Source organism: Berghia stephanieae, chromosome 13 (genome assembly GCF_034508935.2).
Source record: "Berghia stephanieae isolate SIO BIC M18660-M18661 chromosome 13, UCSD_Bste_1.3, whole genome shotgun sequence".
Lineage (NCBI taxonomy): Eukaryota > Metazoa > Mollusca > Gastropoda > Nudibranchia > Aeolidiidae > Berghia > Berghia stephanieae.
Window position 1 is genome coordinate 529,886 of NC_088372.1, and position 18,886 is coordinate 548,771.

Sequence of the window (18,886 nt, forward strand, 5' to 3'; positions counted from 1 at the left end):
AGCTCATACAAAAGTGGCAACGAGTAGGATGTTCTCTTCTTTCTTAAAATCAATTTAGCAGCCGCATTCTGGATACTTTGAAGGCGTGATATTTTATCGTTGCTTACATTCGAGATTAACGAATTACAGTAATCTATTTTAGATAGTATGAAAGATGTTATTAGTTTGCATGTTACTTCTCTTGTTAGGAAAGGTCTAACTGAAGCAATTCTTTTTAATCCTATTGTCAAACTTCTACATAGAGAATCAAACTGTGCCTGCATAGTCATATGTTGATCTAGCATTACCCCGAGGTTTTTCACACACGTTGAGATTTTAATTGTGCACCCATTTATATTTAGAGTAAACTTCAGAAAATCATTTTTCAAAACACTTTTTCTACCACACACCATCACCTCTGTCTTTTCATTATTCAGTTTTAACTTGTTAATTTCCATCCAGCATTTAACATCTCTAATACAGTCTTCAACACGGGTAATCAATGATGGGATATTACTAGGGATATCGCTTACATAGATCTGAGTGTCATCAGCATAGAAATGATACATTAATTTATTTTTAACAAAAATATCCGAAAGAGGTTGAGTATAAAGAGTAAAAATAACAGGACCAAGGACAGACCCCTGCGGAACGCCGTAATTTAGAGGAAATGTTTCTGATACTGCGCCATCGATCAGAACCGACTGAGATCTTGATGTTAGGTATGATTTAAACCAACTAAGCGCAGTGTCTCTTATTCCAAAAGTAATTTCTAATCGTTTAATAAGTATCTCGTGATCAATGGTGTCAAATGCAGCCGAAAGGTCCAACATAGTCAATAAGCAGACATGATTTTTGTCAATACTTTTAAGAATATCAGTGCATACTTTTAAAAGGGCAGTTTCAGTGCTATGATGTGATTTATAGGCAGATTGGAAATTTTCACTTAAATTATTTAGATGGATATGATACAAAAGTTTTTTTAACACAATGCGTTCAAGCACTTTGGATAGATACGGAAGGTTGGAGACAGGTCTGTAATTTTTCAGTTCGTTTACATTTAGATCGGACTTCTTTAATAGTGGTTTAACAATGGCACGTTTAAACGAGTCGGGGACACTACCTGAGACCAACGAATTATTTATAAGTTCAGTTATTGTTGGTAACAGTTCTTCAATACAAGCCTTAAGAATACTAGTTGGGATGGGGTCTACTAAGTCACAATATTTTGATGGGCTATCTAAAATGGCTGACTTCACTTCATCCTCAGTGGCTGGATCGAAAACATGTAGTGGCGTTCCATGGAATGGTCCAAAGCTCGGTGACGATGATGATGATGTATTGTCTAAGTTTTCCCTAATGGATTTTATCTTGTCGTGGAAATAGTTGGCAAAATTTTGAGCTAGTTCGGTGTTATTTCTAGACGCTGGAAGGGGTGTGGATTTCTTACTGCCAAGAAGGTCGTTTGCGGTGGAAAACAGTTCTTTGCAAGATGTAATGCTTTGAAATTGTACAAATGCATTGATTTGAAATGAAACCGGTTTCCACCGTGTTAGGGTTCAAGTCCATTTCTCACTCGTTGCATTGAATGAAAAGTCAGTTAACACTGGTGTGCTCTTATTGTCTGACCAAACACGTTTATTTCATTTTGGGTCAGAAAAGTAAATTAATTTTGAAAAGGAAATAGAAAACAAAACAAAACAAACAAAACACATAAAGAAAAAAGAAAAGAAGAATTTTTAACATCTTCTATGGCGCAGTATCCATCAAACGTGCTCAAGGCGCCTTACAGGGTGTCTCCAGACAACAACAATACTTAACAATGAAGAAGCAGTCAGTTAACACTGGTGTGATCTTTTCTGACCAAATGCGTTTATCATTTTGGTCAGAAAAGTAAATTAAAAAAAAAAGACACCAAAATGAAACTTGAACATGTCTATTGCGCAGTATCCATCAAACGTGCTCAAGGCGCCTTACAGGGCGTGGGGTAGTGTGTGTGTGTGTGGGGGGGGGGGGGGGGGAGAAGTCCCCATCCAACAACAAAACTTAACAAGTGGGACAAAACATGATGCCTTAAAGTTGATATTATTACAATTTTTGTTCAACAGAAATAACTCTGTTAACGACCAGGAAATATTATATAATATATATATATTAAAAAAGGAGAAAAGGCTGTTTTGACCGTGTTGGACAGTGTGAGAAGCCATCAATCAGCACCCGTTTTTATAAATAGCTGATCTTATCGGGGTTTTAATTACTCACCGATACCATCCCGGTCGTCATCGAACGTGCATGCGGCATGCACGTGTGGGAGAGAGTGAGCAGCACGCAGCGTTTTATCATCTGCTCACGCCTACTAATACTGTCGCTCACACTAATTGTATTCATATATTATCATGTTTAATGAATCGGTAAGTTCTATTTTTGTTTGCACACACCCGGTACAAAATTAAAATAGAATAACTTAAATATGCTAGTTAGAACATTTCCACGGATTTACCATGCTTAATGCGCTTCGCGGTCTTATTCTCCTATCAGGCCATATGGAATCACATTTCCATACCTTCCAGTACCAGTCGCCTGCTAGACGTCCTTTTTATGCCAACACTAGAGGAGGAGAGGGGGTGGAGGAGGAGGAGGAGGAGGAGGAGAAGAAGAAGAAGAAGAAGAAGAAGAAGAAGAAGAAAAAGGAGGAGGAGGAGGAGGAGGAGGAGGAGGAGGTGGAGGAGGAGGAAAGGTGGAGGTGAAGAGTAGGAGGAGGAGGAGTAGGAGGAAGAGGAGTTAGTGGTAGAGGAGGAAGAGGTGGAGGTGAAGAGTAGGAGGAGGAGGAGTAGGAGGAAGAGGAGTTAGTGGTAGAGGAGGAAGAGGTGGAGGTGAAGAGTAGGAGGAGGAGGAGTAGGAGGAAGAGGAGTTAGTGGTAGAGGAGGAGAAGGAGGAGGAGGAGGAGGAGGAGGTGGTGGTAGAGGAGGAGGAGGAGGAGGTGTAGTAGTAGTAGTAGTAGTAGTAGGAGGAGGAGGAGGAGGAGGAGGAGGAGGAAGAGGTGGAGGTGAAGAGTAGGAGGAGGAGGAGTAGGAGGAAGAGGAGTTAGTGGTAGAGGAGGAAGAGGTGGAGGTGAAGAGTAGGAGGAGGAGGAGTAGGAGGAAGAGGAGTTAGTGGTAGAGGAGGAAGAGGTGAGGTGAGGAGAGGAGGAGGAGGAGTAGGAGGAAGAGGAGTTAGTGGTAGAGGAGGAGAAGGAGGAGAGGAGGAGGAGGAGGAGGTGGTGGTAGGGGAAGAGGAGGAGGTGGAGGTGGAGGAGGAGGAGGAGGAGGAGGAGGAGGAGGAGGAGGAGTTAGTGGGAGAGCATGAACAGGAGGTCGAGCATCATGAAAAAGAGGATGAAGAATCACTAGGATCACGTGACCATTATTAAAATGTGTCCCCCAAGGCCCGTCACTCCAATCACGGTATATATCATTGTGTGTGCTTCGTCCCCAGAGAATCGGGGTCCTATCATTGACATCTCTAGTAGATGATAATGGGTCCTATAGATGTCAACACAGATATCATGTGGACACACAACCACACTCACTACAAACACAAGCATAGAAACACTATCAAACACACATGCATTTACAAGCAAATACACAACACATACAAAACCAAACACACTCGCACATACACAAATTCAAGTCCAATCAAACACACATACGCATATTATGTTGAGATGAGCATCATATTGACTCCATGATCTATATCTCCATGCTATGGTTGAATGAATGGTTTGTTTTTTTTTTTTGGCTTTTGTCCATTCCAGGCATCGATCTTACACGTTTAGCGGATATCAATCCAAAAAAAAAAAAAAAGTAGAATCACTTTGGCATCTTTAAATTGAGATTTTATACAGAGCAATATCAACTAAACGTGCTCAAAGCGCTTTACAAAGGGTACTTAACCGACAGCAACACGTAACATGTAGAACGAGACGCGACGCCTGCTAGACGATAACAGTTTTTTTTTCTTTCCACGGAGACAACGCCATTGACGGCCAGGTACTCATTTTACACCTGAGTACGGTGAGTAAAAAGCCTTTACCAAGGACTCAACTATGTACCGAGCGAGGCTCGAACTATTGCTAGGCCTTACCGGATCTTGTTATAAACAATCTGAAACAGGAACCCAATATTTTGTTCATTCAAGAACTCCCCCACCTCTCCCCTACCAACACCCTCCACAAACGTTTATAGGTTTGCAGGATCTGTTAACCAAATGCAATTATGGACAAATATTTTGGGGCGTTGGAGTGGTAAAGTTCGTCGATGTTAGAGCGTCATTTCGCGGCTGGCCAGGCTAAGGGCGTGGGTTCAATTCCCCATCACCGCTAAATGGTTTTATTCTTGCCCTCTGGAACTTCTATAGGGAATGAGATTAGCGGAAGAGTAGCGTCCCTTGATTGGACGTCACCTTACAGAGAGAACGTCAATTTGGTTTTGAAGTGTCTCAAGCCGCTTTCACCGGAAGCGAGGACAAGAGACGCATGCGCACAACCAACATGACGTTTTCTCTCTCTAATAACTTCTCCGCCGGTTACGTAACAGACTATGGGTGACGTCCAATCAAGGGACGCTACTCTTCCGCTAATCTCATTCCCTATACGTTTTTCATGACTAGTTATTTCCCTTGTTTTGAGAAAATCTCCATTGCCACCATGAGCTCATGGCATTGTCTACTAAATAAGAAGTCACTGGCTCATGGACATTTATTTGGGCTATTAGTGGCTCTGAAAAGTGAGTGGAGCAGGTGCTGATGTTGATAATAACAAGAAATGAAGTGAGGAGGAGGAGGAGGAGGAGGAGGATGAGCAGGAGGAGAAGGGGGAGGCACTTTCATATTAGTAGCTGTCGCCAAACGCCCAAAACTGTGGACTGACACGTGACTTTTTGAGAAAGTATTGGATTGGAGAAGACGTTATCATGTGACATTTGGAATCGATGGTTATTATGATTAAAATCGATATAATATCATTAAAATATCGAAACCAGTACGTGACTTTTTTACATTTTTAGACAACTCTTTGTTTCCCATTCTTTCCCCAAATTCTATCTCCCCACCTGCTCTCTTCCACCCCCCTCCCCCCCTCTCTATTTCTCTCTCTCTCCCTCTCTTTCTTTTTCCCTTTCTCTCCTTCTTTCTCTCTCTCTCTCTCTCTCTCTCTCTCTCTTTCTCTTTCTTTCTCTCTCTCTCTCTCTTTCTTTCTCTCTCCCTTTCTTTCTCTCTCTCTCTCTCTCTCTCTCATTCACCCACTCGCTCTTTCTCTCCACTTCAGCGCATCTTTCATATTACAGACAGTTTCAAATGACTAGTAAAAACACCCACACATACAAACACAAAAACAACTTTTTATTTCCATCATCTCCGTTGAAAAGTTATTAGAGTTTAAAATGTCATGTGTTTATTTTTCGGCCAAGTATAGAATGATAAATTGCAAATAATGCATGAACATTTGTTTAAAATTTACAACTTATTTGATCCTAATGGCAATACAATTTCTTCGACTGTAAACCAATCTTTTTTTTGTATTCCTCATTATTATAACTTTTGACTTGCTTTTCGACGTCTGTTTAAACACGAGCATTTCTATAGCGTTATTCACAAAACGTGCTCAAAGCGTTTTACAAAAGGTCCCAGTCCAATAACAATATTTAACGTACAGCTAGGACGAGATATCACGTTTATGAGACAACAATATTACAGAATTTTTTCGGCAGTGACTTCGCTGGCACACTGACCAGGTACTCATTTTGCACCTGAGTAAGGGGGGGGGGGGAGAATGTCAATTAACATCTTTACCCAAGGACTCAACTCTTCACCGCCCGGACCGGCCGAGCTCGAACCCCCGGGTGTTTCTTTTCTACGGAACCCGCCGAAACCCGCTGAAACATGCCGAAACCCGACAACGTTATGGGAAGTAGGCAGCAGTGGGGAGTGAACCTGGGACTCAGAGAAGTGTACACCATTGGGGAGTGAATCTTGGACTGGGTTTCGGTGGGTTTCGTAAAAGAGAAACACCGTCAAATTTCCCTCCCACGAAATACCAGATCAAACTGATGAATAAAATACTACATTTGTCTCTGACTTCGTGAATCAAAACCATCTTACAGTTCCAGAACGTACTTTTGATTTTGTTCCGAGTTTTCATAACCAACTTTTTCTCCTAAAATCCATTTTTCCTCTTTCTTGAAAGTCCTTTTTAAAAGTATTTTAGTGTTAAATGGCGCTTGCAACACATTTAGGTCATATCAGCGATAGTAAAAAGGAAGAAAATGATATAGTAAAAAGTTCTAGAATTAGAGTTTAAGTACCCAAGAAAAAGTAAGACAAAGGGGAATTGGTTCAAATAGAAACAGATGTAGATTCCAAGAAAACACTATCATTGTACTTAGTTTTGAGGTCACCTAAATGTCTCACCCAGACACCAGCACAAGATCCACTAAGAGGAATACACTCAAATAAAAGAAAATAACAATACATACCAGAGACAAAATTTACAAGGAAAAAAAATATCATCTCCCAAAACTACAACTATACATTCGACTGTTTCCCTCCCAGCCCAGGACTCCAGCCACGGTCAGGACAAAACTCATTCCAAGCAAAGGACAGAAAGCAAGTTGGAAAACAGATATAGGGGATAGAAGACACAGTATGTACCTCCCTGTCCACTATGGGAGGTCAGAAATCCCAGCTGGCTGAAAGACCTTAATCATCACAACCCAATCAACCCTGGGCAGATCTCAACTCCTTCAAGACCAGAATTTGATAATTTTACTCCCAATTTGCCTCAATTAGAAAATGACTTTTGATTGCCACCACCACGACAATCGTGAGATGTTGATTGATGGTCACCACGACAATCTTGAGATGTTGATTGATGGTCACCACGACAATCTTGAGATGTTGATTGATGGTCACCACGACAATCTTGAGATGTTGATTGATGGTCACCACGACAATCTTGAGATGTTGATTGATGGTCACCACGACAATCATGAGATGTTGATTGCTGGTCACCACGACAATCATGAGATGTTGATTGATGGTCACCACGACAATCTTGAGATGTTGATTGATGGTCACCACGACAATCATGAGATGTTGATTGATGGTCACCACGACAATCTTGAGATGTTGATTGATGGTCACCACGACAATCTTGAGATGTTGATTGATGGTCACCACGACAATCTTGAGATGTTGATTGATGGTCACCACGACAATCATGAGATGTTGATTGCTGGTCACCACGACAATCATGAGATGTTGATTGATGGTCACCACGACAATCTTGAGATGTTGATTGATGGTCACCACGACAATCATGAGATGTTGATTGATGGTCACCACGACAATCTTGAGATGTTGATTGATGGTCACCACGACAATCTTGAGATGTTGATTGATGGTCACCACGACAATCATGAGATGTTGATTGATGGTCACCACGACAATCTTGAGATGTTGATTGATGGTCACCACGACAATAACAACAAAGTGTTGACGGAAATTTGGCGACGACGGTTTCTTCAGTACGACGAATTCAAGTGTCTCTGAAGTGCCGATGAGGAACAAGGATGTGTGAAGTGTTTCCGCCATCTTTGATTCTGTGTCTCGACGACACTTTGAATCGTCCCTGATGGCGTGAATTGGCTGTCGTATTCTAGAAAAAACCCATATTTAAAAATTTGGCCAAAAAACTCGTCCTTCAAATATCGATCGATTTAAATGACCCTCATCTTGGCAAAAAAACAAAACAAAACACACACACACAAAAAACAACAACAAACAAACAAACTCTCAAACCCGGGACTTCGCATGTCCCAGGTTTGAGAGTTTTTTTTCCAAGATGAGGGTCATTTAAATCGATCGTCATTTGAAGGACGAGTTTTCTGGCCAACATTTTAAATATGTGTTTTTTCAGAGTAAGGTAGATTGGTCATTGCTATGACAGTACCACTCCACTGTCACGTGGTTGACGGCGAACCACATTTGGTTTGTGTCCTTGTTGATGGGATTGTTTCTGATGGTGGAAAATCATTGTTTTCTTATAAGACATTTACTGTCAGCCTTATCTGTTTTAAGAGAAAGAAAAGATTTTTCCTTATGGACCTAAAGATAATTAAATTTGTTGAGATGTAACCTCAAAGTTGAGACTTCCAGCATCTTATGGAATATCCTAAGCAATGTGATAATCTACAGTAATAGAGACAACGTTCTCAAAATCCAATATACTAGCTATGAGGTAAATACAAGGCATGTTTAATGGCGCATGATGATCGCCTTGCCAGGGAACACGAGATAGTAAAACCAACATTTCTATAAATAATGTATAGACAATGAGGACACCTTCGGACTATGTTCTGTATCTTCTTCTTCTTCTAGGTTCCATGCCTGGTCCAGGCTTCGGATACTGCATGAATTATCTCTCTCCATTCCTCCCTGTCTCTTGCTTTTTCAAACAGCTCTTGGATTGTTAGGTTGGTGAAGCCCTTCAGTTGGTCTATGAGTGTTTTTCTTTGTCTCCCCCGGGCGCGTTTACCAGGTATTTTTCCACAACTTGCCAGGTATTCATTCTTATCTTTCCTTACTATGTGTCCGAAAAAGGATAGTTGTCGATCCGCTATTAAGGGCATTAGGTTCCTTTGTTGGTATGTTTGTTTTAGCACTTCTTCGTTCGTTTTGTGTGCAGTATACGATATTCTCTGCATCCTTCTCAAGCACCACATTTCAAAAGCTTCAATGTTCTTTTGTGTTTCGGCATTTGTAGTCCAGCTTTCGCATCCGTATAACAAGATTGGCCACACGTAGCACTTCAAGACTCGGAATCTAATCCCGAACGACATCTGTTTGTTTTTCAAAATGTTTCCCAGGTCCATGAAGGCCTGTTTGGCTTGAGTTATTCTTGCTCGTATGTCTCGGTTACATCTTCCATCTGTTGTCACTATTGAACCTAGGTATTTAAAACTTTCTACGTTGGTCAGTTGCTCGCCGTGAATCATTATATTGCAGGTGTTGTTGTTTTCGGGGTTTTTCTGTATTACCATGCATTCCGTTTTGGTGATATTCACTTCCATTCCCTTGGCTTCACTATCTACTACCACTTTGTCCTGTATAGGGAGTAATAATACATTGACCAATACGTTTCTCTTTCTTCTTCTTCTTCTCCTCCTCCTCCTCCTCCTCCTCCTCATCCTCCTCCTCCTGCTCCTCCTCCCCTTCTTCTTCTTCTTCTTCTTCTTCTTCTTCTTCTTCTTCTTCTTCTTCTTCTTCTTCTTCTTCTTCTTCTTCTTCTTCTTCTTCTTCTTCTTCTTCTTCTTCTTCTTCTTTCTCTTCTTCTTCTTTTTCTTTCCAATGTTCCAAACAAACAGAAATGTCCCCATTTCTCCCCTCACCCAACCCCTATATCACCCCACCCCCTTTCCTTCCCTGTCAAATCGATAGAGCACCAACAGGTAACCAAGAAACGATTCCATTGATCTCTGTGGTCAGGTGGGGTGGGATCACCCGGGGCAGCTTGCCAGGTATCGATAAGTAAGGGTAATGAGGGGGCTGGGTGGTGGTGGGGGGGGGGGGGGGTATGGCTTCCATTGATTTCTTCCCCCTCTCCTTAAAGTAATTGTTGTTATTGTAACGTTCTATAGTACTATAGGTTTTGTCTCAGTCACGCCCCCGTTAGAACATTCTCCATTATAAACATCGGAACAAGCTATAACCGCCGACACTCACTACAGTAAGAATAACAACAACATGGAAATAGTCAACAACCATTACAATTAACCGGTAGATAACCACGCCTCTCGGACAATCGTCATAATGTAAACAATGGCAGTGATTGGTAGACACAGCAAACTACACAGGTTTTACTATAGATGGTATGTGTTAAGAAAAATACCCACTATTCTACCTCTTGATCAGTAGAATCAGCACAGAAAACTATGTGTAAACTTAAACGTTTATAATTTATAATATGATCGAGAAAATCGTGTGATAACTCGTCACCCATTTGTCAATATAAAAACAATAACAACGATCACATGGAGGTCGAATTCGTTCACATTATTGTTTATAAACAACCAACTATGTTTGTCCGAGCACGTGTGAAGGTGTGTCACAAATTCTATGTTTTGATTGGTCAAAAATCTACTGGTTAATAGTCACAGCAACAACGATAATGATGATACTTACCAGAAACACAATAAAAACAATAGTAAAGACAACAATAACAACAGTATTAAACAGACAACAAAACAATAGGAAAAAAATCAAAAACAACAAAAAGCAACAACAACAAGACAAAAGCAACAAGGACATGAACAATTACAACAAAAAATATAAACAACAACAGGAATAGTGACAATACAATTATCAACAATAACAACAATGTCATAATAATAATAATTACAACTACAGCAAAAAAAACAAACTCTAACAACAACAAGACAAAAACAATACACACACACACACACACACACACACACACACTCATCCCCCCCCCCCTCACCCCTCTTTCCCTACCATTCCCATCACACCAGATCGATACCAATCACCTTCCATTGATCACTCCCATTGATTTCCACCATCAACAACAAACTACGATCAGGACATCGGACAATGACCCCGCCCACACGAATCAACGTATCGGTGTCTTACCCAGGGATTAAAGACAATCACTGCTTGTTTACCATAGGATCGTTGCTAATCACGTGTAAACGGTGTGATACCCGCTACACACCTACAGGTATAAAATTTATGTCATGTATAAATGTCGCGTATACCGTGACCAAAAATAAATAAATAAAGATAGAGCGCAATATCCACTAAAACTGTTAAAAGCGTTTTACAAGGGGTCCCTGACCAACAGAAACGAGTAACATGTAGAACGAGACATGACGCCTGTTAGGCGATATTACAATTTTTTCCGGATAGAGACAACGCTGTTAACGGCCAGGTACTCATTTTACACCTGTGCGCTGAGCGAAGCTCGAACTCATGACCTTCCGATCCGAAAGCGTATGTCATACCGCTCGACCACAAGGCCACACTGGATCGTGAAGAAACTTCAACTCTTAAAATTCTGGATGGACTCAAAAACCAAGGTCCAATATTCAGAAAGATTGCTGAAACATCTCGCAATGAACACAAGACGCAAAAGCTGTCTCAGACAGATTCACTGTTTACATTGACACCACTGTCAGCCGTTCCCATAATAATATGCCGTCAATGGCCGACTCCCATATGCATCAACGGTATACCGGCCGGTAGAACTTTAGGTGCGTAGAGAGCATATGAAATTCAGTAAATATATTCTTTTGAAATAATACGGCGGAAAGATGGCAATGATAAAAGATAAAATAAAAACAAAAGGAAACAAAAAAACCCAAAACAAAACCAAACAAAACAACAAAACACAAACACAAACAACATTTGAAAACAGGGTTTTGTACACTGTTAAAATGTATAATAATACTCTCATTTTAACAGTGTACAAACCCTGTTTTCAAATATTAAACGTGCAGAAACTGCTTTTACAAGGGGCCCCCAGCCAACAGCAACACTTAAAAAGCAGACCGAGACATAACGTAAGCGCTATTTGAATTTTTATCTTTGACATAGACAACGCTGTTAGCGACCAGGTGCTCATTTACACCTGAGTACAGTGAGAGAATGTTAGCAAAGAGACGTTTCCAAGTATTCAACTATACGCTGCTCAGAGCGGGACTCGAACTCAGGATCTTCCGATCTGAACTATGTGGTCTTGCGTTTTGGAATTCGAACTTTGTTCCCAACGCGTACTCGCAAGCTCGTGCAGTGGTTGTGAACACGTCCGGAATTCCAAAAAAAAAAAAAAACAAGAGTGTAAGAATCGTATAACATTCCAGCCTCTCATTGGAAAACCATTTCATTTCTTAATAAATACGTAATCGTTGAATAATGCTTTGAACGCGTTAAATAAAAATGTTATTCAACGAATATCGAATATTTGTGCACATTTTATTGGTGTGAACGAAATTAGGTGTAAAAGACAGCTGATTGGTAATTATAAATAATATTTTGGTTCGCATGAATACAAATCCAACGTTTTTAGTTTTGGGTCAAATTGTCATTCAAGCAGAAGGAGAAAGATACAAATTCTAATGAATAGAAGTACTAATACCATTCCATTTGTTTACAAAATATCTAATAATCTTACTTGTAGGGGTGGAATAAACGTATTCTTTCATTTCTTTGTATTTACTAAAATCGTTAAAGTTTTTAATCCTGCAATAACACATACTGGCAAGCTCGTTGTGTTATAGGGAATGAGATTAGCGGAGGAGTAGCGTCCCTTGATTGGAAGTCACCAGCGGAAAAATTATTAGAGAGAGAACGTCATGTTGGTTGTGCGGCATGACACACTTCAACGAAAGCGAGAAGAGAGAGACGCATGCGCAAAACCATTTTGACGTTTTCTCTGTAAGGTGACGTCCAATCAAGGGACGCTACTCTTCCGCTAATCTCATTCCCTATTGGACACGATACAAATAACTCGTTTAATATATTAATACAAAGAGATAAAAGAATCGTATATTATTATTTATTAACCGTTTATTTGGAGTCAATCCCCCGTAGTGTTACGGCGTTTTCGTAGGAAACCAACCACTCGTGACCTTGAACTCAAACAGCATCAGAGTAGAGATAAACATGCGATGACGTCATCACTCAAGGGCCATCATGGACGTGGTTGCCTAGCGACAGGCTATACACAACGATGTTAAATCCAGATGCGATTCGAAGACAAACATCTCATTCTCTCGTGGTCTGTCCTCGGTGTAGTGTCAACGGGTAACATGTGACCCAGCTCGTCGGTCTGGTGTTACGTACATTGGAATGATCTAGAATCTAGATGACGAAATTTGTGACCCACCATCTGAAAACGGCATAATGTTGGAGTGACATTGATGATGAGAATTTAATTCATGGTAAAAAAAAAATGAAGCTTGGTTTAGATTAATTCGAGCTTTCGGATCGGAAAGTCCTGGGTTCGAGCTCGACGCATAGTTGAGTCCTTTGAAAAGGCTCTTTTCTCACATTCTCTCATCGCACTCAGGTGTAAAAAGAGTACCTGGCCGTTAACAGCGTTGTCTCTGTCCGAAAAAAAAATCGTAATATCGCCTAACAGGCGTAAGGTCTCGTTCTACATGTTACGTGTTGCTGCTAGCCAGGGACCCCTTGCAAAGTGCGTTGAGCACGTTTAGTGGATATTGCGCTATATAAAAGCACAAAGAAAAACAATTCGAGTAGGTGGGTTTGATATTAGAAGTTGAAGGCCGTGCCTTTCTGCTGTCTATTGTATTTGACGTGTCCTCATCAAGTGGGGGTTTAGGGAGTTGCCCTCATTAACGGTTTGTTGAGTGCCTTGCTTAAAAGGGTCAACCACCTGTTTTACCTAAGAATAGCTCGTTGGACCACGTGACAATGTTTTAACATTTAATTGTTGTGTTCTTGTGTCTTCTATTTTTGATGTAATGATATGTTAGATATGTACTTTGGTTGAGAAAAGGAGGAGAGAGAGAGAGAGAGAGAGAGAGAGAGAGAGAGAGAGAGAGAGAGAGAGAGGGAGAGAGAGAGAGAGAGAGAGAGAGAGAGAGAGATGGATAGAGATAGTGCGAGATAGATAGATAGATAGATGGGGAGAGAAAGAGAGAGGGAGATAGATGGAGAGAGATAGATAGATAGATAGATAGAGAGAGAGAGAGAGAAAAAGAGAGAGAGAGAAAGAAAGAGAGAGATAGATAGATAGATAGAGAGAGAGAGATAGATAGATAGATAGATAGATAGATAGATAGAGAGAGAGAGATAGATAGATAGATAGATAGATAGATAGAGAGAGAGAGAGAGAGAGAGAGAGAGAGAGAGAGAGAGAGAGAGAGAGAGAGAGAGAGAGAGAGAGAGAGAGACGGTCACACAAGGGATGACAAAAACACACACACATAATTGAGAGTGGAAAGCCTGAAGTAAGATGAAAGAGAAAGGCAATTTGTAATGGTACAGACGGTCTATCGTTGTTATAAAGTCACGTGTTCACTAACACTACCATCTATGTAAATGTTGCTGGTCGGAGCTCGCAGAAATAAATAACAATGTGAAATTGAATGTAAGCTTCAATTTAATATACGACAACAGACAATATAGACGTTTCGAGTTTCCCCTTTATCAACAAAACAGGATGAATGAAACACTACAGACGAATGAGATAATGTGATAGTGGCGTTGTTAACAACACCAAAAAATCATATCAGTCTACCTCGACTGGGGATCGAACCTCAGACCTTCTGATTACGGGCCGGACGTGCTTCCGTTACAACACTGAGGCTCCCAATAACTGGGACAATTTTAGTTTCCCTAGTATTTTAAATTTGATATAAACGATAGTAGAGTGCAGAGCAAAACGGAACGCCAAAATAGTTGAGAAAAGTAGAATATAAGATAAAATTAAGTTCACAAAGACAAATTTTCCACAAAAAATAGACGATGAACCTGGCACTTTAGTCCCCTCAACAACCGCATTCTTTTATCCCACATTCGTATTATAAGTATTTCATAATCTATTGTCTACTTCGTTTGCAAAGGGGAAACCCGAAACGTTTATTTCACTTGTTTTTTTTTTCTCTCGAATTGAATGCATTGAAGCTTATCTTATCTTCTAATGTTTCTTTGTTTGTTTTTTATTTTCTTATTTTTTTAAATGTTTTTTTATTAAATTACATTTCCGAGCTTCAAGCAGCAAAATGTGAAAGTGACAAATAAAGCGGAAATGTGACCCTTCGCCTCAAAACGGTATTATGTCGGGTTGGTTAAGATGTTGAAAATTGAATGTATAGCCAGAAATATTAGACTTGTGTTGAGTTTGTATGTTCTATTGAGGAGAATGGATACCATATTTTAGGGTGCTAATGCCAACAATTTATATTTTTGACCAGTTTAACATTTAATTCGACTTTTAAGCATCTGGTTCGTTCCCAAATAATACCGATTTGAGACGATGGGTCACAAATAGAAGCTGATAGAATTACTTGTACATTTCAAATCGGCCTTCCTTGACTACAATGCTAGACAAAGCATAGTGTGATGGTTTTTGTTTGTTTTTGTTTTGTTTTGTTTGTTTGTTTTTTTTTTAATTTGAAAGTGTAAACAATCGTAGTTTTTCAGAGATAAATATTGTAGTGGTTCTAGTTCACTTTAAAAATCAACGATTTAACCTGACAAGGATTTTATACCAAAAAAAAACTCTTTAAAATCGTTTAAATTTTGAATTCTGTCATCAACTTTCATTTTCAATAAGTTTTAATGAATTCGAGATGCTCATTGTCAGTGGGTGACATAATTTGTAGGAAGGTGAAATCTCTGGAGTTGCATTTATTAATTTATTTTAAAAATCTATTTTCTAACAGAATATGTGACCCTTCGTCTCAAAACAGTATTTTGTCAGGATGAATTGAACCCCGAATAGTGTCTTTAGGATTAAATGGATAGTAAATACCAATTTCTGAGCTTTTAGATTGTGAAAGATTGTCATCATTTTCTAACATAACAATTCCAAACAAACCCCAAGTTTCATATTTTTGTCAATAAATTCAACTTTTTCCACCTAAGTCATCCCGACATAATACCGTTTAGAGACAGTGGGTCACATATGCTCACCGGAGCATTTTAATCTTGATTTGAAGTAAATCGGGTGATTTTTCATGGAGTTATGGTCAGATGTATGGGAAAGGTATCCAGCAACTTTTCTCAAATTTCATATTTTTTCAACTTGACTAGCTGTAAAAAATATTTAGAAGTGAAATTAAGCTTTGATCTTTCCCCAAGATGTACAAAAAGGGTTGATTTAATTATTTATGATAACTCATTTTGGATAAAAATTGACCTTCTAACTAAACTTGGCAATATCTCAGTTCAAATCTTTTTACCTTCCGACTGATTTTGTCATTCACTGTAACATATAGATAGTATGCGCTTGGCTAAGAAGCTCATAACATTGCCATCCGGAAGTATAACGGACCAACACACAAAACTGTGTGTATCCATGAACGTTTATAGTTAGGTTAATACAGTTCAGTGAGCATTACTCATAAACGCGAATGGCAAAAAACAATAACAAAGACCGGAGTGACGTCATCTTCGAACTATCTATAGTTCTGAAATTGAAGCCAAAAATGTTGTAATTTTACGAATTTTTCATAATAGTAGGTAGGTCTGAGATTGGTTCTGGCACTCTCTCAGATAATATAATGTGTGTGTTTATGTTTACAAGTGTGTATATTATGTGTGTTGTTTGTACAAGTGTGTGAATGTGTTCCTATGTCTATATATTTATTCACACATTGTCAAGGAAGATAGGGTGTTGATTCGAGGGCTGTGAGGTGTTGACTTTATACTTGACCACAGTGGACATTATTACGGACAGCCCTTGACCAAGACGAGGTGGACACAGTAAGGCGTGGAGTGGACATTGGTCGTGTAACGATAGAATATAGAGATTGAAGGGCCGGGATAAGGAATTGATATTATTGTTGTTGTGTGTTGAAGAATCTAGAGACTTCTACAATGAAATACTGTCGTACTCTGGAAAAAAACCCCCATATTTTGAAATTTGGCCAGAAAACTCGTCCTTCAATATCGATCGATTTAAATGACCCTCATCTTGGCAAAAAAAACCTCTCAAACCTGGGACTTTGCGAAGTCTGGCAACACAACTTTCCTTTCAAGAAGTTCATTGAATTAAAGATCTAGAATAATTGTCAATTAGGAACCGAAAATTTGTTCTCGTTCTACATGTTAGGTTGCTATTGGTCAGGGACCCTTTGTAAAGCGATTTGAGCACATTTAATGGATATTGCTCTAAATAAAAGCTATAGTTTTAAAGTAGTTTCTAGTAGTTCTACGAAATTTTCGCAGTACATGCATTAGGCAGGTCTGTTTAAACGCTTTACCACCATCAATGGACGCACCCTTGACCGTATCATTGGCCATTGGTTCTGGTGTTAATTTAACAACAGGAAGCGGACGGGCGGAAGGGCGGGCGTTTGTCAAGATAAGATAACGTAACTTCCGGCGGGGAAATAGGAGGGTGATAACGGTAATGATAATAATAATAACATTATCAACAAAGAAAAGACGTGAACTATTAATTAGCAATAAAACAATCTCTGGCCTCCTTGATATTCGCCAAAAAGATGGGGGGGGGGGGGGGGGGGGGGGGGGATTTGTAGGGAGAAAAGAGAATGGAAAGGATCAGGAGGGGGGGGGGGGGGGAGAAGAGAGATTTGTAGGGACGTACTATTGAATGTATGGAAAGGGGGGGGGGGGGGAGAGCATCGGAGGAAGAGGAAGAGGGTGGGCGGGGTTGACTGGAGCATCTATTATAGAATGGGTTTGTTGATGTTTTCTTATTGTTTTACATTCGTCTTCTACGCTGTAGGACTCTGGTTCGCGTCCCCTTGTGGGACACGCATTCTTGAGTCTTTGGAAAAGGCTCTATACTCACAATTAATTCTCTCACCGCACCCATGTGAAAAACAAGTGCCTATCTGTCCATAAAAAATGTAATAGCTCATAACAGGCATCATATCTGGCCCTACATGTGTTGCTGTTGGCTTCGGAACATTGTAAAGCGATTTGAGTATTTTCAGTGGATATTAATCCATGTAATTGATCAAAATATCATTTTTAACTTCTCTATTACCTGACCGTTTAACAGCGTTGTCTGTGTCCGAAAAATTGTAATACATCGCCTAACAGGCGTCATGTCCCGTCCTACATGTTCAATGTTGCTGTTGATCAGAGACCCCTTGTAAAGGGCTTTGAGCACATTTAGTGGATTTTGCTCTATATATAAAACTGAATTATTTTATAAAGCTCAATTATGTTGTTACACGTTGCTTATTAAATAAATTCAATTATGTTGTATTCACAAAACTTCTCTCCTAAATGTATTGTTCGTCGCCAAGACTTCACACCGTGATATTTTAAATAGACAGGGCAATGGCCACGACATGGCCACTAAAAGGTGCCGCAAACCAAGAGCACTATTTGAACATGAATGACGAGACAGGATGCCTGTAAGGCGCTCTTATTATTATTTTTTGTTGTTGTTGTCGATCGAGACAAAGCTTTTTGCTGCCATTCTAGTACTCATTTTACAATGGAGTACGGAAACCAATAACAAAACAAAACAAAACAAACATACCAAAAAACAACAAAACACCCCACCCACTCCCCCATAAAAAAAAAGAATTGAAAAACAAAGAAAAAAAAACAAACAAAAAATAATAAAATAACAAAACGAGAAACAATAACCTTCTCTAATTTTGTGACGTCCATATGACGTCCAATTCAACCACACATAAGACCGTTTTGAGACGATAGGTGACATATAATATATGACTTAACTCAAGTATAAATGGGTATCTATTCCATGATGATGGGAGAGGAGAGGTTTCTCCACTGGTCCGTCCCTGTCCACTCGACATGCATGGATGACTGACCAGAGAGTCAGATGACCAGTACGATGTGAGTGGACAACGGCTCTTCTTTGTCTTACTGACCAATAAATAACCCATGCGTAACAGTGGATATCACCAGTTACAGTCAACGCTCGTAAAACTGATGGACGGTCGATGGATTGCGGTATTAACTCGTGATCGCATAGACATAGTGACACGATAGCATAAACTTTAGTTTGTTTACGTTTGTTATTTTGTTTGTCTCTCAGGATCAATGAGATATTGTGTCAGAAGAATTTAAATGATGGAAATAATATATATATATATATATATATATATATATATATATATATATATATATATATATATATATATATGTGTGTGTGTGTGTG

The 18,886-nt window shown here is 39.6% G+C and overlaps 1 protein-coding gene across 1 annotated transcript in view; it reads right to left on the minus strand.

The window, feature by feature from the left end:
* Positions 1-7,926: 7,926 nt before the first annotated feature.
* LOC144958947 (uncharacterized) overlaps positions 7,927-18,886 on the minus strand; it is a 125,326-nt gene continuing 114,366 nt past the window's right edge. Inside the window, exon 7 of the mRNA XM_078891244.1 lies at positions 7,927-8,029. Coding sequence (XP_078747370.1) covers positions 7,927-8,029 — 103 coding nt within the window. The remainder of the gene's footprint in view (positions 8,030-18,886) is intronic.